General features: G+C 50.1%; 1 protein-coding gene across 4 annotated transcripts in view; it reads right to left on the bottom strand.

Annotated features, from left to right (window-relative positions):
- Positions 1 to 6024: 6024 nt before the first annotated feature.
- Stard8 (StAR related lipid transfer domain containing 8) overlaps positions 6025 to 25795 on the bottom strand; it is a 79571-nt gene continuing 59800 nt past the window's right edge. For all 4 annotated transcript variants that reach the window (XM_015999664.3, XM_006981171.4, XM_076562274.1 and 1 more), the window contains 13 exons: positions 21783 to 21854; positions 17389 to 17470; positions 16345 to 16408; positions 13565 to 14964; positions 12805 to 12978; positions 11865 to 12024; positions 11191 to 11389; positions 10600 to 10810; positions 10223 to 10337; positions 9036 to 9260; positions 7927 to 8144; positions 7643 to 7819; positions 6025 to 7473 (listed from right to left, as the gene is read on the bottom strand). In XM_015999664.3, the coding sequence (XP_015855150.2) occupies positions 7356 to 7473; positions 7643 to 7819; positions 7927 to 8144; positions 9036 to 9260; positions 10223 to 10337; positions 10600 to 10810; positions 11191 to 11389; positions 11865 to 12024; positions 12805 to 12978; positions 13565 to 14964; positions 16345 to 16408; positions 17389 to 17470; positions 21783 to 21854 (3215 nt within the window). In that variant the 3' untranslated portion in view covers positions 6025 to 7355. The remainder of the gene's footprint in view (positions 7474 to 7642; positions 7820 to 7926; positions 8145 to 9035; positions 9261 to 10222; positions 10338 to 10599; positions 10811 to 11190; positions 11390 to 11864; positions 12025 to 12804; positions 12979 to 13564; positions 14965 to 16344; positions 16409 to 17388; positions 17471 to 21782; positions 21855 to 25795) is intronic.

Raw genomic sequence — 25795 nt, forward strand, 5'->3', positions numbered from 1 at the left:
AGAGTTGACATCCATCCATGATGACCTCACCCTGGGTAATCACCTCCATAGCCCTTGGCATAGCTGAATACAGCTTGTAATGGCATCTGCTGGTTTATTATCTACCCTCCTCCACTCACCCTCCCTTGAGAAGGTTTATGAAAAGAAAGTAAGAATTTTGGATGGGAGTGTCAGTGAAAGGATGGATAAATGAATGAATGGATTGGTGGATGGGTTAGTAGGTAGAAGGCTGTGTGGATAGATGGGTGGGTGGATGTGTGGATGGGTGGATGATTAGATGGACAGACAGATGGATGGATAGATAGGTGGATGGTTGAGTGGTTGGGTGGATGCATGGGTAGGAAAATGAACAATTAATGGGTGGGTGGGTAGATGGGTGTATGTATGTATGTATGTATGGATGGATGGATGGATGGATGGATCGATGGATGGATGGATGATGATTGAATTTGAATGAGTGGTGTCTTAGTTAGGGTTTCTATTGCTCTGACAAAACACCATGACCAGAAAGCAAGTCAGGGAGGAAAGGATTTATTTGGCTTACACTTCTGTATCACTGCTCATCATACAAGGAAGTCAGGACAGGAACTCAAACTGGTCAGGAACTAGGAGGCAGAAGCTAATGCAGAGGCCATAGATGGGCCCTACTTCCTGGCTTGCTCATCATGGCTTCCTCAGCCTGCTTTCTTATACACCTCAGGACCACTACCCAGGGATGCCACAACCCACAATGTGCTGGGTCCTCCCCATTAACTATCTAATTAAGAAAATGCCTTCCAGCTGGATATTATGAAGGAATTTTCTGAATTCAAGTTCCCTCCTTTCAGATATGTCTAGCTGTGTCAAGTTGACATAAAAAGAGCCAGCACAGGTGGATGGATGGATGGATAGATAGACAGATGATTGAATAGTTGGATGAATGGATGGAGGTGTGGGTGGGTGGAAGCCTGAGTGCATGGGTGGGTGGGTAGGTGGATGGATGGATGGAAGGATGGATGGATGGATGGATGGATGGATGGATGGATGGATGGATGGATGGATGGATGGTAGAATGGGTGGAAGCCTGAGTGCATGGGTGGATGGATGGATAGACAGATGATTGGATAGTTGGATGGATGGATGGATGGTGGGGTGGGTGGAAGACTGAGTGCATGGGTGGGTGGGTGGGTGGATGGATGGATGGATAGATAATTTATTGGAAGCATAATACATTCTGGTTGCCTGCCTCTTTCATGCTTTACTGTTTGCCAAAGAACTGGTCACTTTCAAACAGACTCGCTGTTTGGTGACTTACTATATTTGTTCCTCATGTAGAATGCTTGCTCAGCAAGTGCAGGGGTTCTTACTGACGTCAGTCCCAGGTCCATGCCTGGTGGGAACAGCAGGGGCTTGCACATATTAAACACTCAGTAAATATTTGTTGGACCAGTCACTGGCCCCCATGCAAAGGGGCCTCCTCATTTCAAGGGCTTGGGGAGAACTGAGTGGGCAGGGGATGGAACAAGGTTGGAATCAGTTTGGGAAGGGAAAGGCCTAGAAACCAGAGGACCCTGAAAAGCCTGGGAGGCTGCAGCTGAGGGTGAGCTTTCTTTCCAGCAGCTTCCTGGCTGTTGTGGCCCACATTCCCCATGGAGCACCACTGCCCTCTTGTGGACTATACCAAGGCATAGCTGGCTCCAGACTGTAGTCTCCCTTCCATCCAGCAGACCAGTTCTCTCAGGCTTGCTTAGTCCAGGTAGCTACTCAGCTGCTTCTATCACGAAGGGCGCCTGCAAGGGTAGCCCAGGAAGCATGTCCTCCCCTTTGAGTCCGTGGCTTCCCATCAGTGTCTGTGGAGTGCCTGTGCCTCCCACCTAGGCCGCTCCCACAGTGTGTGTGCACAGCTGCTTTGTGGTCATCTGAGTTCAGGGGTCATTGCCAGCATGTGTAGTGTGCTGTGAACCCATATGGAGTGCCAGCATGTGTAATGCAATGCTGAGTGGCTGTTGACACCAGGTAAGGCCTGGGCCCCAGAGGGACGGGGTGCCTAGCCCTGACTGGAGAGAAGTGTTTCTCAACCTGTGGTTTGCGACCCCTTTGGGGGTCGAATGACCCTTTCACAGGGGTCAAATATCAGATATCGTGCATATCAGATATTTGCATTACAATTCCTAACAGTAGCAAAATTACAGTTTTGAAGTAGAAATGGAAATAATTTTGTGGTTGGGGTCACCACAACATGAGGGACTGTATGAAAGTGTAGCAGCATTAGGAAGGTTGAGAACCACTGCTCTGGAGGATGACCACTCCATTTTGCAACAGTGGTCCAGTGGCTGGGAATGCAACCTGGTGGGCTTGCATGCATCTGTGCAATCATGCTGCGTGGCTGACTAGACTGTTATCCTGAACCGAAATTTCCTATCTAATGAATTGATCCAGTTACTAATAGGTAGATTTCATGTCACTAACTGGATGTCTAGATTTCCTGAGAACCCTCAAAGCTCTGGCCGTCTGGCTCTGTACCCATGTTCCCACCTGGGCATGAGAGCTGGGAAGGGCATAAGCTCTGTGCCCCCTTGGTGGAAATGCACTCTCCAGCAGCCTGGTCCTTTGCCAGCGCTTGCTCTCCCCAGTGACCTGCCAGGACCCTATAGCGATTTTACTTGAAGACTCGTGCGGTTTTCCTACAAGGGAATGGATGGCCTTGGTAAAGTGGCTATCAAGGAAGGTCACCGTCGGAGGGCCCCTGAAGGGTGGGGGAATGATTTGGGGGTGACAGTAGGATACCCAAGACAGGCACCTGCTCCTCCTCTTCTAAAGTTCTTCTCTCTACAGTGCCTTTCACAACCTAAGCTGGGTAACAAAGGAAGATGTGAGGTCGTATCAGCAAAAGAAATCAGCAGCAAGGGGCAGAACACTGGTGGGTGCTGGGCAAGCAGCTGACTACTATGACCTGTGAATACGCTTGTGTCCTCTCCGTCTACAGATGAGAGCACTGAGGCTCTGGGAGCTAGGGAAGCAGGCCACATGGCTAGAACTTGGTATGGGGCAGGCTGGCTAAGCAGCTGTACCACCCCTTGCTGGGTTACTTGGCCCGTGGCTCCCTGCAAAGAAGGTCTCAAGCCACAGAGGGAGTGGTGTCCATGTTCTCAGCCTCTCTCACCACCCCATGCTCTCCTGGTGCATCAGGATCTGCCTGGGGCTCTCTACCCTGGCAGGGCAGCCAGTTCAGGGCAAGGCCACATAGAGAATGCTGGCAGATTGTTTGGTCCTTCTAGGAGTCTGCCCTCTCCTCCTCATCTGTCTCAATAACAGATAAGACACACTGTGTTCTGGAAGCCCATTCCTGCTTATGCTACTACCTTCCAGCCCAAAGCTCCCTTCTTATGACCTCAAAAGCCAGGGGCTGATTTTCTGCCTACCTGCCTTCCTTCCAAAGTCCCATGCAGCACTGATGAGGAAAAGTCAAAAGACATGCATTGATAAATAGAGGTAGAAGGCCAATGAAGGGGGTGATAGAGGTGACTTGATAGGAAGCCCAGTCTGTTTTGGCTGTTGTTGATTTTGATGCAGGTTGAAGAACTCCCACCTCAACAGTCAGGAAGCCAGTGTTAGCCTGGAGAATGCATGGTTCGGAGGTCTCTGTTGGAACTCTGATGAACATGAGCTCCTACGGGCAGCAGGACTTTTGTATACCAGCTAATAGTACTCCTGGGTGAATGTATGCTACAGGATTCCAAAGCCTGCACACTGTTGTGCCATTTAACAAGCGTCTATCTCAGGAATAGGCTACATACTGATTGACCATCTCATCAGATTCTCTCCTTGAATGATGTCATGGCTCCCATTGACTTCCCTAAGCACATTATGATGCTTGCAAAATTCCCATACCTACATTGCTCAGAAATCTAAGTTGTGGGACTACTTTCTTTAGACCTGGCCTTGGAACTTAGAAGGTCTCTTTTATTTGTTTTCTAGATTGACATTTCTTTTAATGTACACAATGTATAGTAGTACTTCATACAATTTATAAATGTCATTTGCAGTGACATCAGTATTGACCTCATAGAGACAAAGGATACAAACTGGGTTTTCTCATGTACCAAATATAAAACGTGTTAAGAAGTTAACATAGACAATAGTTGTATAAGATTGACTTCAGGGATGACTCAGTTTACCATACTCGTTTCACACCACTTTCATCAAAACTTGGATGCCGCACAGTGTTGTCTTGCTTCTGCGATGGCAGCTGTGACCCTGACTTTCTCCTTTTGCTGCCCCACTTTTGCCTGTTTTACTGCTGCTGCTGCTAGATTTGCCAGTTTTTGGAAGAGTTTGTCTTGAGCTCAGAATCAGGCAATTCACGTGGGCATGGAACATATACATTCACTGCTCTATCTCCTGGCTTACGTCAGGATCACTTGTGTTGGCCACTTCTGGCAGAAACACAAATATCAATAATGGAAAAATAATCACCATAACTATTGGGTTCATCAGAGAGTCTGTCCAGCCCTATGATCCAGTCCTGATAAAGTAAGAAGGTGGGCTGGGTGTGTTGAGGCACACCTTTAATCCCAGCACTCATGAGGCTGAGGCGGGCAGATCTCTGAGAGTTCAAGGCCAGCCTGGTCTACAGAGTGAGTTCCAGGACAGCCAGGGTTGTTAAACAGAGAAACCTTGTCTCAAAACAAAAAATGAAAATAAAATCAAATGGAGAAGGTGAACCTGAAGATTTCATTTGGAGAGGATGGGGTGGTCTGACCACTTCTGTTGTTTTGAATGGAATTCACATACCTTGCTCTCATTTTTCCTTTTGAAGTGATATTGACTCAGGAGGATCAACTCTGTAAGCTGGAGAAATAACTTCTACTACATAAGAGCCAGATGGAATATCATGAACTATAAAACTCCCACCTGTCTTAAAGGAACCAACACACTCTTCTCTGTCTACCAGCACGCAGGCCACAGAGATCCAGTCCTCAGGCTTCACCCCTGAAATAACTGCATGTCCCTTAATCTTGAAACAATCTCTTAGACCAATCCCACTGTCTCCTGGACCCTCAGCAGCACCCTGGGCACCTCTGATTTGGGGACATCCCCTGATAATAGCAGCAGTAGGATGGAAAAGAGCCCCCACAGGGTGCCCCAAATGACAGCAGTTCTGAGGAATCAGGCCCGTGACCCTGAGCTTAAAAGTTTTACGGCCACAGCAAAATGGCCAATTAAAGGTCTCTCTTTGGGGAGGTCAAATAGAACCTGGCTTAGACATCCCGATGCTTTGCTACCTCAAGGCACCCAGCCCTCCTTTAGGGCGTTGTGTATGTGGCACAGGACCCCCCCCCCCAACCTCTGGGGACTGCATCCCTACTACTTTTGCTTTACCTGGGCTGCATAGGAGTAGAAAGAAAGAAACCAGCCGGGCGGCGGCGGCGGCGGCGGCGGCGGCGGCGGCGGCGCACGCCTTTAATCCCAGCACTCGGGAGGCAGAGGCAGGCGGATCTCTGTGAGTTCGAGGCCAGCCTGGGCTACCGAGTGAGTTCCAGGAAAAGGCGCAAAGCTACACAGAGAAACCCTGTCTCGAAAAACCAAAAAAAAAAAAAGGAAAGAAAGAAAGAAAGAAAGAAAGAAAGAAAGAAAGAAAGAAAGAAAGAAAGAAAGAAAGAAAGAAAGAAAGAAAGAAAGAAAGAAAGAAAGAAAGAAAGAAAGAAACCTGAGCCAGGAACACCCCTCCTTAGGGCTGTTACGAACTCCTGAAGTCATGGTGCAGGCTGCTGCTCAAATCCAGGACCCTAGCCTAGGCACAAGATGGAATTTGAAGTTTTTGTCTGGGTCTGGGCTTCTCCAAATTCTGCCTGCCTTCCCAATCACCTTCCCAAGACAAGAGGTCTTCCCTTTCTCCCATGGTGTTACCCCAAGTCCTCACAGCGTATGTTGGGACTCAGTAGAAGGCAAGGAAAATGCTCACAACCTGTGACCTATGGGTATGAGTTGCAACCCCAGGCCCCAGCGCATTGTCTCAGCAAAAAGACATCTAGAGAGCCAGTGTGCATCTCCAGTCACGCTTTATTGTTCTGCAGAGGGAACTGCTGTGGCCTGCCCTTCACCTCTCCTCTCTAATTAGAACAGAAGTGTCTTAGCCCAGGTCCTCCAGACACTGCTCCCACCCAGAGATTATAATGTACTCAAGAGGGAGTAGTTGTGTGTGCATGCAGATATGTGTGTATATGTATTGGTATATACATATGTATATATATACATATACACATATATATTCTGGCTGTACAGTATTTATAGGTACAGAGAAAACGAGATTAACATTACAATGATAGCTGCAACCCACCACAATCCAGTTTGCTTAGCCAAAGACAAAGAAAGCACCACTTGGCCTCTGAATGGCTGCTAGAGTCTGATCTGAACAAACAGACACTGGATGGGATAGATTGGGCTGGAATCAGGACCTGGATGGCAAAGGGAAGCCTTTCCCTTCATTTTGTTCAGGGTATCTACTTTAGGAAATACCTTCTTCCGTATCTCTTCTAGACCACCCACCATGGAAAAGGCATGAGGATGCATCTGCACATCTTGCTGCCACTGTCAGCTTTGGCCTGGCCTGTGTCGTGGCAATGACCTAATTTACCTGTAGCTATGGCCATGAGTGGTCAAAGGCTGCCCACAACTCTAGGGAGTAACAGAGAACTTGTGGACCAAAGCAGGGGAGGATAGTTCACTGGTGTCTTGGGGACTGAGAAAGAAAGGTTCTCCACCCTTATATCCCAAGCTCTCCCAATTCGTCATGTTACCTACTAAAGGCCCATAGGACCATTCTCAATCTGCCTCATAAAAGTCAGCATCATGTTTACAGAAATAAAATGGATTGTGATCATTGGTACTTTTCTGTGCTGTACCCAATCTGTTGCTCTAGACCTATATTCAGGGTCAATGTTGGCCCCAAAGGCAGGATCAGAACCTCCTCCCCAAACTCAAAAAAACCCTAGCACCAAGCAAGATGGCCTGGCTTCTTTGTGTGACAGAGAGCCCAGGTTGTGCAATGCTCTCCACCTTCCTCCCCTTGTCCATAGGCAGCTGCTGGAGATCAAGATCCAGTAGGGTCTTCTTGGTCAGGTGGGCAGCAGCGGTCTTCTTGCCACCAAGAAGATGCTCTTCTCTTGTGAGAACAGAACGTTGTATGGGGGGTGAATGTGGGTGGAGATAGCACACTTACACCCTCTCCTCTTGGGTATGTGCAGAGAAGTGTTAGGATGTAAGCGGACGGGCAGCTGGGCCACCTAGGCCTGGCTCTGCCCCTAGGGGTGTCTCAGTTCTTATTCCCACTCATTTCTTTGGTAGCAGAGGCCTGGGCAACATCAGCCTAAGGCTCACAGCTTTGTTTCAGGGCCAGCTGCCTGGAGCGTGGGGAAAGAGTCCCGGATCTTTGCCACTTCCATGGCACACAAGTGTCCAAACACTTTGTTGTACCAGTCAGGAGAACGGCCCCTGGGGAGGAAGAGGTAGGCAGACATGAGAAATTGGGCTTCCCCTGGGGCCTTTGTCAGGGAGAAGGAAGAAAGGAACTCTCTTCCACATTGGGGATCACTGACATAGGGTAGAGGCCAGGGATAGGTTCAGGGCCAAGGGGGTGAGGCAGGCAACCCAAGCCCGGTACCTGAGGTCAGCACGGCAGATATGAGTGAGGCGAGAGCGGCCCAGGCCACAGGGCTCCATGAGGTACTGGGAAGTAAGCATGAGGGCCCGCACTCCAGACTCGGGCACGGGTTGCTCAGGATCCAGGGACTGGGAGACAAGGAGGCAGCCACCACGAGGCAGGTCTGAGCGCCACATCCTGGAACCCAGAGAACAAGAACCCGCGCTTAGATCCTTGCTGCTGGCTCCTGCCCCAAACTTCTGGTCCCTTAAAGCACCGCAGGGTGGGTAGCAGGAGCCCCTCACCTGAGCACCACAAAGTCACGGCAAGGATGGGGTGCCATGCTGTCAGTGACATAGTGGTAGAGTTCCACCCCTGGCATCAAGGCTTCCAGAACCTGGGCCCTCAGCAGGTCCTCATCCCACAGGGCCCGCTCCCGTAGGACACGATGCAGCACCACGGCTGGAGGGGCGGCCACTTCTGTGGACGCCTTCCACATCCGCAGGGGGTGCCCATCCGGCGCCTACGAGCCCAAGGGGTGGAGACAGGAACACTATCAAGGTGAGAGCACTCTGAACTCATGCCAGGCCTGGTCTCAGGCTACAGAGTACAGAGCTCCCTCCCTACAGCTACTGGGCTCCTCTGCTGACCGGACCCAGACTCAGACGGCCCTGCTTCTCTGTCCTTCTTACGTGCCTGCTCTAGAGCAAAAAGTAACGATGGGTCCCACACATTCAGACGCTTCCTGGGCCCAGGACATGTGATATTTCTGGATGCGGGAAAAGAAGGGGGTGATTATCTTTGATGACTTCACCATCAAAGCCTTTTGCATGTTGTCAGGCTCCTTGCCAGTTCCCTACCTTAACCCCATGGGGAAGGTTTAGTCACGGCCATTCTATACACAGAAAATGTCTGGTTCGCAGTACCACTTAAGATGGACATCTCAGAAACAGCAAGGCCACTAACACAGGCGCACTGTTAGCAGCCACCTCCAGCCCTGGCCCTGACTGCAAGTATTGGATAGAGGAAGCTATAATGCGGCAACTAAACGGGGCCTGGGAGAAGTCTGAATTGGGGACAGGTCAGTCCAGGTAGCAGGACAGCACAAACAGAAACACAGAGCAGGGGTACTGCAAGGGCTTTGCCTGCCCAGGGCCAAAGGAACCCCAGGCATTTCAATGAACTATCATGGTGGCAGTGAGTCTGAAGTAGAGCTGAGGAAGAGAACTCCTGAAGGTGGCCCCAGAGAGATGCACTGGCCTCATGTGATTCCTGACTCCTTCAGACACGTGTTCAGTTGGCTGCCATCTCCCAAGTACCAGGCACAGGCCCAGTGAGGTTGACAGAGCAACTCTATGGGGCAGACCCAGTGCTCTCTCCCAGCCTGCAACAAAATGAAGAGTGGGAATCTCACCTTCCTACAAGCCAGCTCTGTGTGCTGGGGCCCTGGCACACTGGTCCAGCCCTTGAAGCGTTCCGCAGCATCCCGAAGCAGCTCCTGCACACTCTCCTCCATGTAGAGGCTCAGACTCACCCCAGCAGCCTGTGCCTGCCTCAGCTCAGCCAGGGCTGGTCCAGGAGGGCTGAGTTCAGCTGCACTGTATGAACCACACAGTTGCACCACCATATCCTGGGGCACCTGGGAGGGCACACACACGTACACGCACTGAATGGGTGCTATGGAAAGCAGGGTACCCCACAAATATCAATGTTAAGAGTAAAGTAGAGAGCATGTCTACTGCACTGCAGTGAGGTAGAGGAGAAGCTGAGGGGTACGTGTCAAGCTGGGCTTCTTGCCTGACTTTGGGCCTGTGATGGCTGATCTTGGTTGTCAGCTTGACTAAAACTGGAATCAACTCAAAACCAAGCAGCTGGGCACATTTGTGGAGGATTTTCTTTACTAGATTCTTTGAGGTGGGAAGACCCACCCTAAATCAGGGTCATTTGAGGCCAGAACACCCACCCTAAATCTGGGCCACACCTACTAGTGGCAGCCCACATGAAAAGACATGCTAGAAAAAAGCCTTTTGCTTTTATCCTGCTTGCCCTCACTCTTGCTGGCAAGTTGATCTCTCTTTCTGCTGAGGCATTCCTTCACTGGTATTAGAACCTATTTTAGGATTCCAACATAGACCAAAGACCAGCCTCATGGACTGAACAACTACCAGATTCTCGGCCTTTCTGTTGGGAGACACCCATTGTCGGACTAGTCAGACCACAGCCCGTAAAGACATTCTAATAACACACACACACACACACACACACACACACACACACACACACACACACACACACACACCTCATTCTATCAATTCTGTTCCTCTAGGGCAGCAGTTCTTACTCTTCCTAATGCTGTGACCCTTTAACACAGCTCCTCATGTTGGGGTGACCCCCAACCATAAAATTATTTCGTTGCTACTTCATAACTGTAAGTTTGCTGCTGTTAGGAATCATAATGTAAGTATTTTTAGAGATAGAGGTTTGCCAGAGCGGTTGCAACTCATAGGTTGAGAACCACTGCTCTAAAGAAGCCTGAAACAGGGCCCAAAGGTCAGGCCTGATAATTCTCATAATCAAGTACCATGGCTTTGCCAGACTCACCTGGAAAAGTTTCTTGCAGTCACTGATCATGTGTGATAGGCCTTGGGTGGCAGCCATGTTCTCACTCAGGTCCCTCGGGCCTGGCCGGCCAACCAGGCTGCGTTTGCTTTTGATCCTGGAGGGAGATGGGGACAGAGCAAGATGGCACCAAGGCACGAGACAAGATGAAGAGTGACAGCTGCCTCTTAGTTCTCGGGAAGCCAGCTTGCCAGTCTTGACCGTCAAGTCACCTGACGTCTTTTAGGAAAGGCATGCTCCACGGTGGCTTAAAAGCCCTTGGGATGAGGGTAGGGATAGCATTAGTGGTTTCCCAGGGCTGAAGGCCCCATGGAGGCAAATTCTCCTGGGCTGGCCTGGGCATGCGCTACCCGGCTCACCTGGGAGAAGGGCTGTCCTTCTTGGAGACATTGAGGTGGAAGATGGAGGGTGCCAGGCACACGGCCAGGTTGCCAGCTGTCATCTGGTTTTCCTCAGCGGAGGCGATGTCACTTAGGAAGTAGAGAAGGGTCTGGAGCACTTCTCGGTTCTCATCGGGGAGCAGCAAGGTGGCAGCCTGTGCCGCTGCCAACCACTGATCTTTGGGGAGGACTGCGGGACGGGAAGGGCAGAAGGGCCTTCTTTATGTCTCCAGAAGCACCAGCGGCAAGCTGCTTGTTTTCCAGAACGCACAGGGCCCGGCAGTCTCCAAAGAACAGGGTCAGGTGGGCTCTGGTGGCTAGATCAAGCACGGCTCTACTACTCAGGGCAGCCTTTGGGAAAGTCCTTTGCTCAGGGCCTCAGTCTACCCTACCAAAAATGGGTTTGAGGGAGAAGTAGTGTGGCCCCTCTCCAAGAGTCTTTTCAAATCCAGAGAGTAAATGTTCCCATGAGCTCATGTGGCCGGCTGCCAGGTTCATTTCCCACAAGCCCTCAGGATCAGGCAGGCTGAGTATGGGGCAGGTTAATAAGGAGGGGTACAGGGGACTTACGCTGGTAGATTTGCAGGAAAGTCGTGGTGAGTTTGCTGGTGAAAATGGGCTCAGGCAGATCCCGGAAATACTGCTTCAGTAGGTCAGCCACATCATAGGCTGACTGGCCCTCGTAGCAGACGTTGTCAGGGGAGGTCTCATTCATTTGGCGCAGGCTCTGGATCCTGGACTTGACCCCAGACTTGCGGAAGATGCCCACCTGACCCATTGAGAGGAAGGAATAACGTGATATGCAGAGGGAAAGGGAGGAGACTGTGAGGGCAGCCCAGGACTGGGGTGTCAGGACCATAGGCCATCTTGGAGACTGGGAAACCTGGCAGGCTTCCTGATGGGCTCAGCAAGTCCAGAGAGAAAGTTGTTTACAGTCTGGTGCCAAAGAGAAAGACAGCTGTCATGGGGATGAGGGTGAACAGGTGGCCTTAGGCTAAGACGCTCTGAGACAAGGGGGACTACAAAGTCTGGGACAGAAAGAAGCTGCCCCCAAAGTGGGCAGAAGGCTCCAGCCATAAAGAAAGGAAGGGAGCTTTAGCATCATCCCTGCTGAGCCTTGCAAGGAGAGGAAAGGTTTCTGGTAAGTAGCCCAACCCAAGACAAAGGGCAGAGCAGTCAGCCTTGGGCCCTCCTCACCTCCCAGCACCGCTTGTCTGCAGACTGACTCCCCGAGGGGCACTCACCTGGTCTAGGCACTGGCTCCGGAGGTAGCGCATGGCTTGCTGAATGCTCTGGGGCAGAGGCTGGCCCGTACGCTGCACGTGAATGAGGGGGGGCACTCCAAATACATGATGCCCCCGGTAGTCTGGGGTCTTATTCCTTCTCATAAACTTGGGCATTGACCTGTTTGGGCGTTAACAAGCCATCAGGAAGCGAGAACTGGCTTTGGAGGCTATCTATCGTCTATCAGTGAGAGGAGTAGAGAACGCATGTCCTCAGAAACCACATTCATTAGCACCTGCTTGAGCCTCCGCCTGCAGGAGCCACAGGGACAGAGGGGACCCTCTTCGATAATTCATGTGGCCAGCAGCAGGTCTTGACCTTAGAGGAAGAGCCACTGGGGAGGAAGAGTACACGTCCTAGGTCAGAGGGCCCTGAGTTACTGTAGGACAACTTCTGCAAGACAGAGTGGCGTTGTAGCACAGGAGGAGGGAGGCAAAGGCGCTCCAGGTGGAGAGGACAGCATGAACAAAGGCAAAAAGGCACGGGGACAAGGGCAACTAGTCCCACGGGCCATCAGGTGACACTGCTTGAGAATGGCTAACTAAAGAGCCAGAAGGATGGGGCTAGCCTGGGGCATGAGAGGACCGTGACAGAAAGGACTCGACAACGGGAAGCCACCAGGCTGTTCATTTACTCAATACACAACAACCAAAGTGTACTTTAGGACAATCTCACTGATGGCGGCATGGAGCCTGGGATGGAGTAAGGACAGCTGGAGGACCTGGGGATTCCCAGACCACATCTATCCTCACACGACCCCTCTAGCCTCCTGGAACAGTACCACTCTCCTGGCCTGTGGGCTCAGCCTGCCTGTCTGGCCTGCCTCTGGGCTGTGCTCCCAGGACAGAGAGCCTGGGAAAGTCCATAGCTTCTGTCTTGCATGGCCCAAGAGACACTCACCATACCCAGGCCTGTTTGTGGGGCACGGTGTACTTCTCCATGAAGCCAGTGAGCCGCAGCAGGGAGCCCTTGTGAAGCAGGTTGATCTGGCCAGCAAACTGCCGGTTGATCTCCAGTGACTCTGAGTTGAGGCTAGGTCGGTGAGAGTTCTGGAAGCTGTGCCAACGGAGTTTCCTGAGGTGAGAGGGCCAGAGAGCACCAGAGACACAGGTTTGCTAACCCTTAGAAAAGGCCATGTCCTTCTGGTCCCTTTTTATCTCCCCCCCAAAAGGAAGTATAGGGAGGTGGGAACACATTGAGTGCTACAACGGGGCCTTGGGATGGCAAAAGCTTGCTTTCAGCTTTTAGGTCGCTCAGGGTTCAAGAAGCTCCCATGGAGGGTGGCACCAAGCTCAGACCCATTTAGTCCCAAAAGGCAGTGCCTATCTCCACCTGTTCTAAGGCTACTGTGACAAGAAACACTCTTCCTCAAAACCGAAGAGAAGAGGCCATCCCTAACAGCCCTGTGCTAAGACAAGGAAACCAAGGCCAGAAAAGGCAGCATTTCCTCAAGGCCACACCACAGTTAGATCCCATACTGAACATTCAGAACCCTGCATTCTTAAGCTTTGTCTCCTTTTCTCTTGGGACTGGCTGCCTGGAAGTGATCTCCTGACCCCCGAGAACTTTTCCCCTGGGCCCGATGACTTGGAAAGCAGGCCAGAGAGAAGGCAGACACTGAGAAGGGGGCCCCACCCCCATCCCTACCCCAAACTCCCACCTGCAAGGTCTGGTAAGTGAGGCCCCAACCCCTGAATCACGTCGTTCACGGGGCACCGAGGCCTGGAGTCCTGCAGGGGCTTCTGGGCCTTCAGCCTCATTCACGGAGTTGCCGCTACTGTCCAGTTCGCTGGAGGAAACGGCCGTGTCAGAAATGGAGTGCCCCTCTTCCACAGACAGGCTGGAGGCCGACGTAGGCTCTGCAGCGGAGCTTGCTTCTTGCTCGTGCTCCTGGGCCTGGGCTGGAGCCTTCGCCTCAGCCTCTACCAATGGTTCCACCACAGTTGGGGCCTGAGCCAGGATTATCAGTGGGACTTCCTCCTTGGCTTGGGTTGGGAACTCTTTATGGACTTGAGACTCGGCCTGGGCTGGTTCTTCCTCCTGGCCTTCCACTTCAGCCGTGGCTATTTCAACTGATGAAGTAGCTTCTTCCTCCTCCTCCTCCTCTTCCTCTTCCTTATCTCCAGGCCTCAGCTCTGGGTACATGGTCTGAGACCAGAGCTCTACCCGCTGCTGCAGCCCCCACACGTGCTCCAGGATGTCATCTAGATGGGCATAGCTGCCTTCACCCTCCTCATCTTCAGCCCCAGCCTCGGCCTGTATCGGCTCAGCTGGGTACAGCTCAGGCAAGTTGTCGTAAGTGCTGGTGTGGCTGCCCGTGGAACCACAGGAGCCCCGGCGCCCTTCATAGCCCCAGCACCTACCTGGCTGCCAATCTGCCAGGTGATGTCCGTCATCGGGACAAAGACTTTCAATGGACAGCGAACGAGGGAATGTGCCGGGTTTATGGTCCCTGGGCACATGCACCAGGCAGTCCCGCCGACGACCAGGCTGAGGATGCCGGAATGTGGCTCTAGGCCAAGCCTCCCAGGCCTTCTGAGTCTCACTATCTCCGCCCCTGGCTGAAGTGGTGGCCCTGTTCTTGGCCCTGTAAAATCCAGCTGAGAGAAAGCCACGGCAGCTGCGGAAAGATGAAGCTTTGGTGGCCTTTTCTGAGGTGGCCGGGCGTTGCTCGGGCTCTGTTTGCCGACTGTCACCCTTCTCCTTCCTCCTCAGGGACTCGAGGTGCTTGAGGAAGCTTCGGGAATAATGCTTCTTTACTTTGTCTTGAGAGCCCTCCTGGCCCTGGGTGGGACTAAGGAAGGACCGGTTACTCGGGCTGGGGACACGCTCTGTCAAGGACAGGTCTGCTGACTCTGGTGAAAGGCTCACGGAGATGGCTGGCAGGGAGACAGCACTGAGCTCGGTGAGGACACTTTCACAGCTCGACGTCCCCAGGAGGCTAGGGCTTGGTGGGGCCAGCAGGGCAGAAGAGCCCGTGGGAGAACCACACTTGCTTGCCGGCTCAAAGGCCCAGGGGCTGCTGATGGTGCACTGCTCTTCCTCTTCTGAGTCTTCATCCTGGGGAAGCATCACAGCGAGGGGTCACAGAAGCCCAATAGACAAGTACCAGCTTGTGCCTTACTCTGCTTCCAAATGCTTTAGGGTGGGGCAGGGTGAAGAACTTTGCTTCCTGGTAGAGGCCATGGCCTAGGACTGGAGAGCTGGCTCTGGGAGTGCTGTAGGAAACTAGGGATCACAGACAGAGCCTAGATGCACGGTGACGGTCATCTAATTAACCCAGTAGCCCCATTCCATAGGTAGGAAAAGTGACACAAATCAGAAGCTATTTCCCCAGCGTCATTTGCTGTCATGGTTACGTCAATGACAGAGATACTTAAATGTTTGTCTGATATGAAAATGATGCTATCTAAGAACTGCAGGGGATTTTGGATTTTCTAATTCATTTTCTCCTTGGCAAGGTGAGGACACTGAGACCCGGACAGGGCTTGAAGCTTGCCAAAGGGTACTTAGGAGTCAGGGGCAGAAGTGTGCCTCGGCCTGTGCTCTGTCTGTTTGGCTACCCTAGCTGACTGCAGGCCTCTGGTAGGGGAAAACTCCAGGGGAAACTAATAAAACTTCTTCCCAGGAAACAATGAGGCCATGAGACTTACCTTCAAGGCCAGATACAGACAAAGAGGCCTTATGGCTTCTGTGAGGAATGAGCAGGTTGTAAAGACCTTAGACAGCTATCAATCCAGTCTCCTGACATTGTAGTGATGGGGAAAATGGGGATAGGGACCAAGGAAGTAAGGTGTTATGAGGTAAGGCTGTGGTGATCCTGACTTCTTTTTTTTTTCTCCTTTTTAAAATGTATTTATTCTTATTTTATGTGCATTGGTGTTTTGCCTGCATGCATGTCTGTATGAGAATGTCAGATCTTGGAGTTCCAGACACTTGTGAGCTGCCATGTGGGGGCTGGGAATTGAACTGGGAAGAGCAGTCAATGCTCTTAACCACTGAGCCATCTCTCCAGCCTAGATCCTGACTTCTAAGACCATAGAGGCCATGATCTTTCTGCCACATTGCCCTGTCCTTCTCCTATTCCAGGAATTTTAGCCATGACAAACCAAGTAACAAGTGGTTTTCCCTCAGTGGATTTCTCTAAAGAAAGCCATCACTAGATCCAGTGCTGAGAAACAAGAAGGAGTGGAGGTTGGAGCAGGGGGTAGGGCCAGGCATGAGCCACGGTGCTCGCTCTCATGGGCTCCTATAGGTGAGGCTCATCAAAACCCTAAGTGATCTATCTCATAGGGCCTGCGGTACAGAAGGACCCTGCATCTCCACCCCCACGCTAGAGACCCTGGACTCCTTGGATAAGGGAGCTCGTTCACAAGTGCCTGTTCCAGGATTTTCCCAGGTACCGAGAGACCACAGACCTTGCCCCTTGCTGACAGTCACCTGTTTGCATTGAAAATGAACCTCAAGCTTCATCGAAGCACAATTGTTCAAGGTCATCAGCCTCCTGCAACACAAAGTACGTGTTCACCCAAGGTCCCCAAATCCCCAGCGCCTGACATAGCCTACTACAACACTTTTAAGATGCCATCCACCATTTCCCAAGGCCAAGTGGGCAAAACTCTTCCAAGCTTAGTGTCCATGATGTCTGACTGATGATGCTGGGAAGAGCAGAGCCTCTGTCCTCCAGGTGCTGATAGACATAGAACTAGCCCACTACAAAGCGCACAGGTTCAAGAAAAGAACATGCAGAAGGCACAGCAGACACACTGAGGATGAGACCAGGAACTTTCAGGAAGAGGTGAGGTACAGTCCAAGAAGGCTTCCTTGAAAGCAGCGGGGGGGGGGGGGGGGTATTCTGAGGATAAGAGAAGCAGGGACAGCTATTCCAGACTTCTACAGGAGCCTTTGACAAGGTATGGAAGGGCACGGTCAGTCAACAAAGAACCTAGTGGGAGAGGGTGTGATTGAAGCTAAGGGAGGGAAAAGCAGGATGGCAAATGTGGCGTGTGGAAAAGGTTTGGGGTGGTTGCATACAGGCAGTGGCAGATTTTAAACAGAGGAAAGTACTTATCTGGGGTTTTAAAAAACTGATCTTGGTGGCTGTAGAGAGGGTGGCTTTGTAGGGGAGGAGGAGCAGAATACAGAGGCTAACCAGCAAAGTGACGTTAATAGATTCATGGAGAGAGAAATCATGGTTTAGCCTTAGGAAACATCAGAGCTGATTTAAGTGGAAAGAGACTGAGTCCAAGACATGCTTTGAGGAATTTGAATCAAGACCAGATCTGGGTCTTCTAGCTACAGTGATGGGAGGTAGAGGAAGGGGTTATAGACACAGTAACCACAATGAGCAGTGTGATTGCAGAAAATGAGCCTCATTAATAAACTATGTTCCCCTCTAATAGAAGGTGCCAGGGGGTTGTCATTTCCAAAAAGAAGCACAAAACTGGGCCTAAGCCTTCCTAGGCCTGGCCCTCAGCCCCCTACCTGCACAGGGCCCCCAGAGAGTCCTGGTCCAGAAAACTGTAGTCCTTCTTCACAGAGCCAATATCCAGGGGGAACACACCTTCTGTGTGGTGGAGAGAAGCAAAGATGAGTCTGGCTGCAGGGGATCAGAAATGGCCCCGGCGTCCCTTGAACTGTGGGAGCTGGGGGCAAGAAAGAAAGGAAGCAAGGAGGCAAGGGCCACAGCAGAAGGCAAGGCTAGGAATAAAATAGAGGTGGCAGCATTCGGCCCTGAAGATCTCTAATCCTTAGACCTTAGACCCACAGGGGTCCCATATCAGATATTTACATTTCATGACTCATAACAGTAGCAAAATTACAGTTATGAAGTAGCAACGGAATAAGTTTATGGTTGGGGGTCATCACAACGTGAGGAACTGTATTAAAGAGTCGCAGTGTTATAAAAGTTGAGAACCACTTAGAACTTGAGAATCATGCCTCAGAGTCTAAGGCATGGGTTGAAGGCTTAAGTCTCCAGCTGCAGGTACTCAGAATGTGGTGTAGCCTTTAGGAGGTAGGGCTCGGTAAAAGGAGTTGAGTTCTTCATTGAATGGTTATCAGAACTTCACTCATAACCCACACTATCTCTCCTAACCCTTCCTTCTTAGTCCACCATGAGGCAGACACTGTGCAAGGTGGTAGTGAACAAGCTTTCCTCCACTCTGCATTCCACCATGACGTTCTACCTGGGTACAGGTCCAAAGCAACAGGACCAAGCTACCATGTATGGAAACCACAAGGCCAAATAAATTGTCCCTCCTTTTAAGTTGTTTATCTCAATGTCTTAGTTAGGATTTCTATTGCTGTGAAGAAACACTATGACCATGGCAACTCCTGTAAAGGAAAACATTTAATTGGGCGGCTTATAGTTTCAGAGGTTTAGTCCATTAACATCATGGTGGGACATGGAGGTGTGCAGGCAGACATGGTACCAGAGAAGGAACTGAGAGCTCTACATCTTGCAGGCAACAGGAAGTGAACTGAGATCCTGGGCATGGCTTGAGCATATATGAGATCTCAAAGCCCACCTCCACAGTGACACACTTCCTCCAACAAGGCCACGCCTACTCCAAGAAAACCACACCTCCTAATAGTGCCACTCCCCATGAGCTTAGGGGAGACAATTACATTCAAACTACCACACTCAGGTACTGTGTTACAGGGAAAGAAAGCTAATGAGCCTGAGGGAACCTAGGGAAGTCAGAGTTGGTAACTGAGTGAAAAGCTAGAGAATGTCTAGGAGGTCTGAGCTGAAATAAAGGACAAAGCAAAGAAGGTCCAGGTCCAGACAACAGGCCTGAGACTTTCCATGGCTGCCAAGAGCCAAGTTAAGTTCTTCTCTTTCATTTGAATTCTCGGCTTTCTGACAGACGACCTCCTACAGGCTCACACAAATTATGGGGTGTAGGGAAGGGGCGAGGGCAGAAAGAAGAGCATGTAGCCATACAGTGACTATCCAAAGCAGTGGGAGTCAGGACTCAGGGGAAGGAGAGGAAACAGGAAGATATGGAGAAAGGGGAGAAGATAAACCCATTCACACAGTGTACTCATTCAATTGATACTGAGAGCAATTCATGCCAGACACTGTGCAAGGTGGTAGTGAACAACACAACATTAGGGTCCCCACCTTCAGGGAGTTTGCACTCACACAGGTACCAGGCAGTAAATGAGACACAACACTAGATAACACAAATGCCATGAAAAAACCCGATCAACGGTGATGGGACAAACAGACGCTGGTGCAGGTGTGGCTGTTGGATGAGATGGAGTCAGCCCAGGCCTTTCTGGGGACATTTCTGAGAGAGAAGGCCTGAGGGCTGAGAACAAGCTGGATAAGCAGAGAAACTAGAAGGAGTCTGAGCCAGCAGTGACACAAATCCCAAGGTTCTGATGAGGGAGAGACCTGGGTAGGAGCAGGGAGTAGAAAGGAGCCAAGGATGTACTGAATAAAGGAGAAGAGTGGTCAGCCAGGGTGCACACGAGTCCCGTGCTCACATGCTGTGGTGGACAGGTCTGGGGTAGTGAAATAGAAGCCTGGAGGTCAAGAAGGATCCTGGTGCATCAGTCCAGATGAGCAGTGGTAGATCACAGCAGGCTGGCAGTGGAGGTGTTAAGAAATGTGTTCATTCTGGAAGAAGAAAAGCCTCGCAGGATGTTGAGGCAGGGGGAAGAAGGGAATTCAGGATAACTACTGGCTATATGGAACCAGAGCAACAGAGTGCATGGCTGTGCCTTTAGGAGTTGTTTTAGGCTTGGCAAATCTCAGAGGCAGCTGCTGGATCTCAGAGTAAAGACATTGGGTTGGTGGCTGATTGTAACACCACTTTCTAAAAGGTCTTATTAATAAACGAACCCAGAGCCAGGTATTGGAGTGAACGCTGAATGATCAGAGAAACAGAACAAGCCACAGCCAACCTCTACTTACCAATTCCTCAGCTGATCCTGTTTCCTCAGACTGAAAGCCTCTATGTCCTCATCTGAATGGATCTCAGCTGTACTGCTGCTGAAAGCCTAAAAGCTTAAAAAGACTCTAGTTCCTGGTCCTCATGCCTTATATACCTTTCTGCTTCCTGCCATCACTTCCTGGGATTAAAGGTGTGTGTCACCATGTCTGGCTATTTCCAGTGTGGCTTTGAACTCACAGAGATCCAGATGGATCTCTAGCCCGGAATGCTAGGATTAAAGGTGTGTGTGTCACCATTTTCTGGCCTCTGTGTCTATCTAGTGTCTGTTCTGTTCTCTGACCCAAAATAAGTTTATTATGCTATTGTCATTGTTTATGATGTTTGGTTAGCTAATTGTTAATGGTAAAAAAAAAGCTAAACAAAAGAGATTAGATTCAGGGTTCTAGTTTAAAAAAAAGAGAAAAAGAGGATATAGATAAGAGGTAGATTATTGAATCTACTCTGAAAAAAGAGAGGATATAGATATGCTATAGATAAAAAGGTAGATATTTTCTCTGAATTTGTCAAATGCAAATGGACTAGACATTGTTGATGTATTTATTGCTTGTATATACTGTATATAGTTATTGTATATAGTTTTTCTTATATTAGTTATAACTTTTTAAAATTTTTATTAGACAAAAAAACGGGGAAATGTGGTGATATTTTATTTGTATGTTAATAAAGTTTGCCTGGAGATCAGAAGAAATAGCAAGCCATTTTAAGTAAACACAAAAGTCAGGCAGTGGTAGCACATGCCCTTAATCTGATTCACATGGTAGACAGGTCTGTGTGTTCAAGGCCATACCAGGGAACAGAGCCAAGCATGGTGACACATGCCTTTAATCTCAGTACAAACCATAGAGACTTGGAGGTCTGTACAGACAGTCAGTGACAAGGAAGTGAGGTAGCTGGGCTAAGATAGCCGAACAGCAAGGTAATGAAGGCGCGGGTAGAGAGGAAGTAGCTCACTTTGGAAGCTGTGGCGTGGTGAGGTAAGGTTAGCTGGTGGCTATTCCTATTTCCCTGATCTCTAAGGCTTTCACCCCTATATTTGGCTCTGTGTTTTTTATTTGATAAGACTTAGACATTTGCCTATGGCTGATTAGATTACTAGAAGCTCTGAAATGAGATCTGGACAGACCCACTCAGGAGCTGTCATAGGAAAGATGAATGAGCATCTCATAGCAAAGAAATGTGGAGAAAGCAAAGGATCTGGACTGAGCCCTGGGATACCCTAATATTTAGATGCCAGTTAGAGGAAGCAGAGTGAGCAAATAGACAGAGGGCAGCAGCCAGAGATGAAGAGGCTGATGGAGGGATTTCAGAAGACCAAAGGGAGTGGCTACCAGTACTGAATACTTCAGAGAGAGAAGAGTAAGATGAGGACTGGGAAGCGGCTATGGCAGTCATGAGTGAGTTCGACAGGGGTGAAGTTAGGGTGCAGCAGGGCTGTGTGGAAAACAGGGGAAGAGGAAACAGGCATCGAGGACTCTAAGAACAAAACCCAGAAACATGAGGAGAAATGAAGAAAAACAGGAATGAGGTTATCGCATGGGCAACATGGGGTCCACACTGAGCCACAAGGATGCACAATTTCCCCTTCACATTGTCATCAGGAGGCACACAGTGAGCAAGATGGGGACCTTCAGAACACGGCTGGCACCAGAGTTGGAAGCTGATGAGAGCAATCTCAGAAGAGTTCTGAGCTTCTGGAGTAAAGTTCCTGCACAAAGCTGAGGAGGATCAGGATACACAGTCGTTTTTTTTTTTTTTGTTTTGTTTGTTTGTTTGTTTGTTTTTGTTTTTTGTTTTGTTTTGTGTGTGTGTGTGGCTTCAGTGAGGATGTATTTTACACATTTCGCAGATGAAAAGCTGCAGGAGAAAGCAAGTTTTGGAATAGGATGGGGAGAGCAACTAAAGTGGCTTTACCTTCAAAAAGCTGAGCATACTGAGGGAATCCTGTTGCCCGAAGCCATTCACATGCTTTTTTGGCCTCCGCTTCTAAAACAGAACAGAGGAAAAGAAACAGGCAGGTTTAATCCCAGCACTTGAGAGGCAGCAGGCAGATCTCTGTGAATTCGAGGTCAGCCTGGTCTACAAAGTAAGTTCCAGGACAGCCAGAGCTGTTACACAGAGAAACCCTGTCTGGAAAAAAAAAAAAAGAACAGCAGGGTACTGGGTGAATCCTGCAAGCATACCTCGTTGGGATGGATCAGGAACAGCAAGGAAGGCACAATGCGGACTGGCCAATGAAGCACCCTCTGCTCTCTTAGCTCCATTCCCTGTGTCAACCACAGCTTTCCTGAGCCTCATTCCCTGCCTGTCCCCAATCCCTCCCACTCTCCCACCCCACGACCTAGACTAAAACACACCACCCCCATCAGCTTCTAGAACTGTCAGTCTTCCAGGCCCGAGGTACAGCGTCCCAGTTCCGCTAGGAGATAGGAACTGTCCAACAATACTTCCTACTTCCTTTGTCACTATCCTGCCCATCATCCTCCAGCCCGCTGAAAGGCCAATCTAGTGTAAGACGCAATCACTTGTAAAGAAGGCTCTACTGTCTTCATTCTACCAGTCATAGAAACAAACTTTGAAAGGAATTGACTCGTCATAAGACATGCCTACAATCCAGAATTTAGAAGGTAGAGGTAGGAGGATTGTGAGTTCAAGACCAGCCATGGCTTTAGACACTGAGGAGAAGGGAGGAAGGTGGACAGGATGGGAGCGGAGACTTGCCTACAGTCTCACAGCTGACAAAGTGGCCGTGCCGAAACTGGAGTCCGAGGCAGTCTGGCTCTTCTCTGGGCTTCCAGTCCTTGTGACAGCAGCTTCCCTGGTTCTTTCCCTCCCCACCTACTCATTAATGTCCAGTCCTCCTTCCCCAGGGGGCTTCCCAGAACAGTCCTGCCTCTCCTTATGGGCTCAGCTTATTTGTGGAACACTCCAGTGCCCAACATTATGCCGTCACAGTGGGGGTCTTGGCCGGTAATAGCTGGGTTGGCCTTTCTCTTCTGCTCTGGGAATACCTGACACAGAGCTGGCTACAAAGGAAAGCCAGATAGGAGCCACAGAAGAGGCCCTCCTGGTGACCAGAGAGGCTAAACACTAGCAGCAGACTTCTAGGACTATGCAGCAGTAGCTACTGGTTCCCCAAGTAGGTGCTGTCAAGGTATTGCCCGGGGCCGGGGTATCCTGCAACCATGGACTGTGGCATTGTGGGCTTGGCAGGGGAAAGCTGCTGGTCTCAGAAGAGCTGCTCTGTTTGTGGAGTCTTGCTCGCAACATTCCCTCCATTTCTTTCTTTAAAAAAAAAAACAATTTATCTTTATTTTATGTGCATTGGTGTATGCATGTAAGTCTGTGTGAGGGTGTCAGATCTTAGAGTTACAGACAGTTGTTAGCTGCCATGTGGGTGCTGGGAATTGAACCCAGGTCCTCTGGTAGATCAGTTGGTGCTCTTAACCACTGAGCCATCACTTCAGCCCCTCCCTCCATTTCTTTAGAGTGTATGGTGGCCTTGCTGACCCAGGAACTCTAAGGAGAGTGCTGGTTTTTTCCTAAGACAGGAAAAGCTCTATCTTCTTAGTGCTCACTCACAAGGACATCTGGGAGGAGACCCTGGAAGCCAGGATTGATGAGAAAAAGGACTTGTAAAGCACTCATTCAGAAATGCAAGTAGACAAGGAAGAGAAGAACAGGGGAGGAGGGGTACCAAAATAGTAATAACCCCTCTGAGGATCACACACTGGTGAGAAATGGGAGGAAAAGAGAACGTCTGGCAAGCTTTGGTGTACTGGCAGGCTTTGGGGCAAATGGGTAGGACAGGGGTGAGTGTCTGAATTTCTCCAAGTACATGCATCAACTCAGCATCCACACTAGCATCTGTCTTTACATAGAGCTGCAACCAACTCTTCTCATGGTTTCAAGCCACGAGGATCTGTAGTGGGTAGCCATTCCAGCTTGGATCTGGAAGTTCCAAGCACCATTGAGACTCTGGCAACTGTCACTCCTACGAGGCGGGGCGAGGGGAGGCGCCTGGAGACCCGACCCGAGAGCTGGATGGGCCAGCGCTCTCGTTGCATGCTCTCTGTGCCGGGATGTTGAACGGCGTGACAGTTGCCAGAGTCTCAGTGGGGGTTGGAACTTCCAGATCCAAGCTGGGATGGCTACCCACTACAAGGATCAGTACAGTATAGTGCACCTATATTATGCATGCAGATTTCTTGGTCCATGTGAGCACCCACAACTCTGTGTGTGTCCTTGTAGTGCAACTTCCTAACAGGCATGTCGGGGTCAGAGCCCTGCTAGCAGTACCTCAGCTTGTCTGACAGGGGGCGATGCAGGCCCGGTAAAAGGTTCACCTCCGCGGGCCAATGGTACAGAGCCAAAGGAAGGGGAAAGGGGACTACACACACCAAGTAAGGGAGCATCCGAAGCCTGGGGTTTGGCTACCACAAACGTTTCCTTGTCCTGTTTCCACCATAGTCCCAACAGAAGGCCCTTCTAGGATCTAAGCAGCCGGCATGGCAACCAGCTTTGCTTTCCTGTCACTAGGACGAAAAGAAAAGTCTGAAGAATGGAGCAGGGCAGACTTTCCAGACAGGTGTGAGCAAGAGACCGTGACCTCAAAAGCATAATAAGTCTGGTATGGTCACTAATCCTCTGCATGACAGAAACACATCTATCTATCTATCTATCTATCTATCTATCTATCTATCTATCTATCTATCTATCTATGTGTGTGTGCGCTTCTTGCCAGCCCTGTATTAATATTATTTCAAGCTATAGTGTGCAAGCACACCCAAAGTAAAAACAGTAAGTATCCAGTGTTACCCAGAATTAAATATCATAACTGAAGCTACAACCCTGATCATTTAATTTCATGTTTGCTGTTCTTTCCCACGACGTTACATTACCAGCCCCCAGAGTCCAGGCAAGCAAGAAACCAATTCTAAGTTCTAAAAAAAATTATTTTCTGCTCCTTTTTGTTTAGTAAAACCACAGGCCTAGGTTCAAATCCTGATATTGCCAGTCACCATCTCTGACAATGGGCAAGTTATTAATCTCTCTATTGCCTCCACTAAAAGGACCATTAAGTGAAGCACTAGGGGGAAGAAAAACCATTGGCACACAGTGCCAAGCACTAACTGTGCTCCCTCCGAGATCTGGTTTTGAAAGTTCTAAATAAAAAGGAGAACTGGAGAAAGTGGCCTGGGCAACATGAGCTTCTGTGTCTGATGAATGAGTCCCATCAATCTCCGAATTGGAGCCAAATGGCCCAGGGCAGTAAGGTTAAGCAGCAGAGACTTCAGAGAAAGGAGTTTGGGGTAGGTCTCAGGACTGAATTCCTCAGCAGCCCTCCATAGCAGGAATCCAGAGAATGTAATGGGTTATTACCGAGCAGGATGTCAGGGACACTGACTTCTGACAATGCACCATCTCAGGAAGGCCTGGAGGCCCTCAGGCTCCGTCTCAGATGGAACAGTCAGCGACATATGTCTTGGTGATTAAGGGGTGAACTAAAGTACTTTGCTTCATCCATCTAACATGTCCCAGCCTGTCAGGCTAGGCCAGAAGTGACCCCCACCCCCACCTACATTAAAGTCAACTCACCTGAGGCTGGAACCAGCCCAGCCCAGACTGAGAACTGGCTTATGTGCCCAACAGGAAGAGTGACACTGGGCAGGCTGAGGCGAGCGAGGCAAGAATGTCTGTAGCCCCTGGCCCTAACCTCTGTGTCCAGATGTGCAGATTCCAGAGCAGGACTGCCAGCAGTTTCAACTGATGTATTCTGCAGCTGGTGCACTGGCCAAAGCCTGGACAGGTCAGTCAGCATTCAGCTGGCACAGACTGGATTCCATCTATATTAAAGCTCAGACTCTCTCCCTGGGGAGATTCCTAACTAATACACGCTTAAGAGTCAGGGCACAGAGTAATAGGAA

This window comes from Peromyscus maniculatus, chromosome X, assembly GCF_049852395.1.
Source record: "Peromyscus maniculatus bairdii isolate BWxNUB_F1_BW_parent chromosome X, HU_Pman_BW_mat_3.1, whole genome shotgun sequence".
Taxonomy (NCBI): domain Eukaryota; kingdom Metazoa; phylum Chordata; class Mammalia; order Rodentia; family Cricetidae; genus Peromyscus; species Peromyscus maniculatus.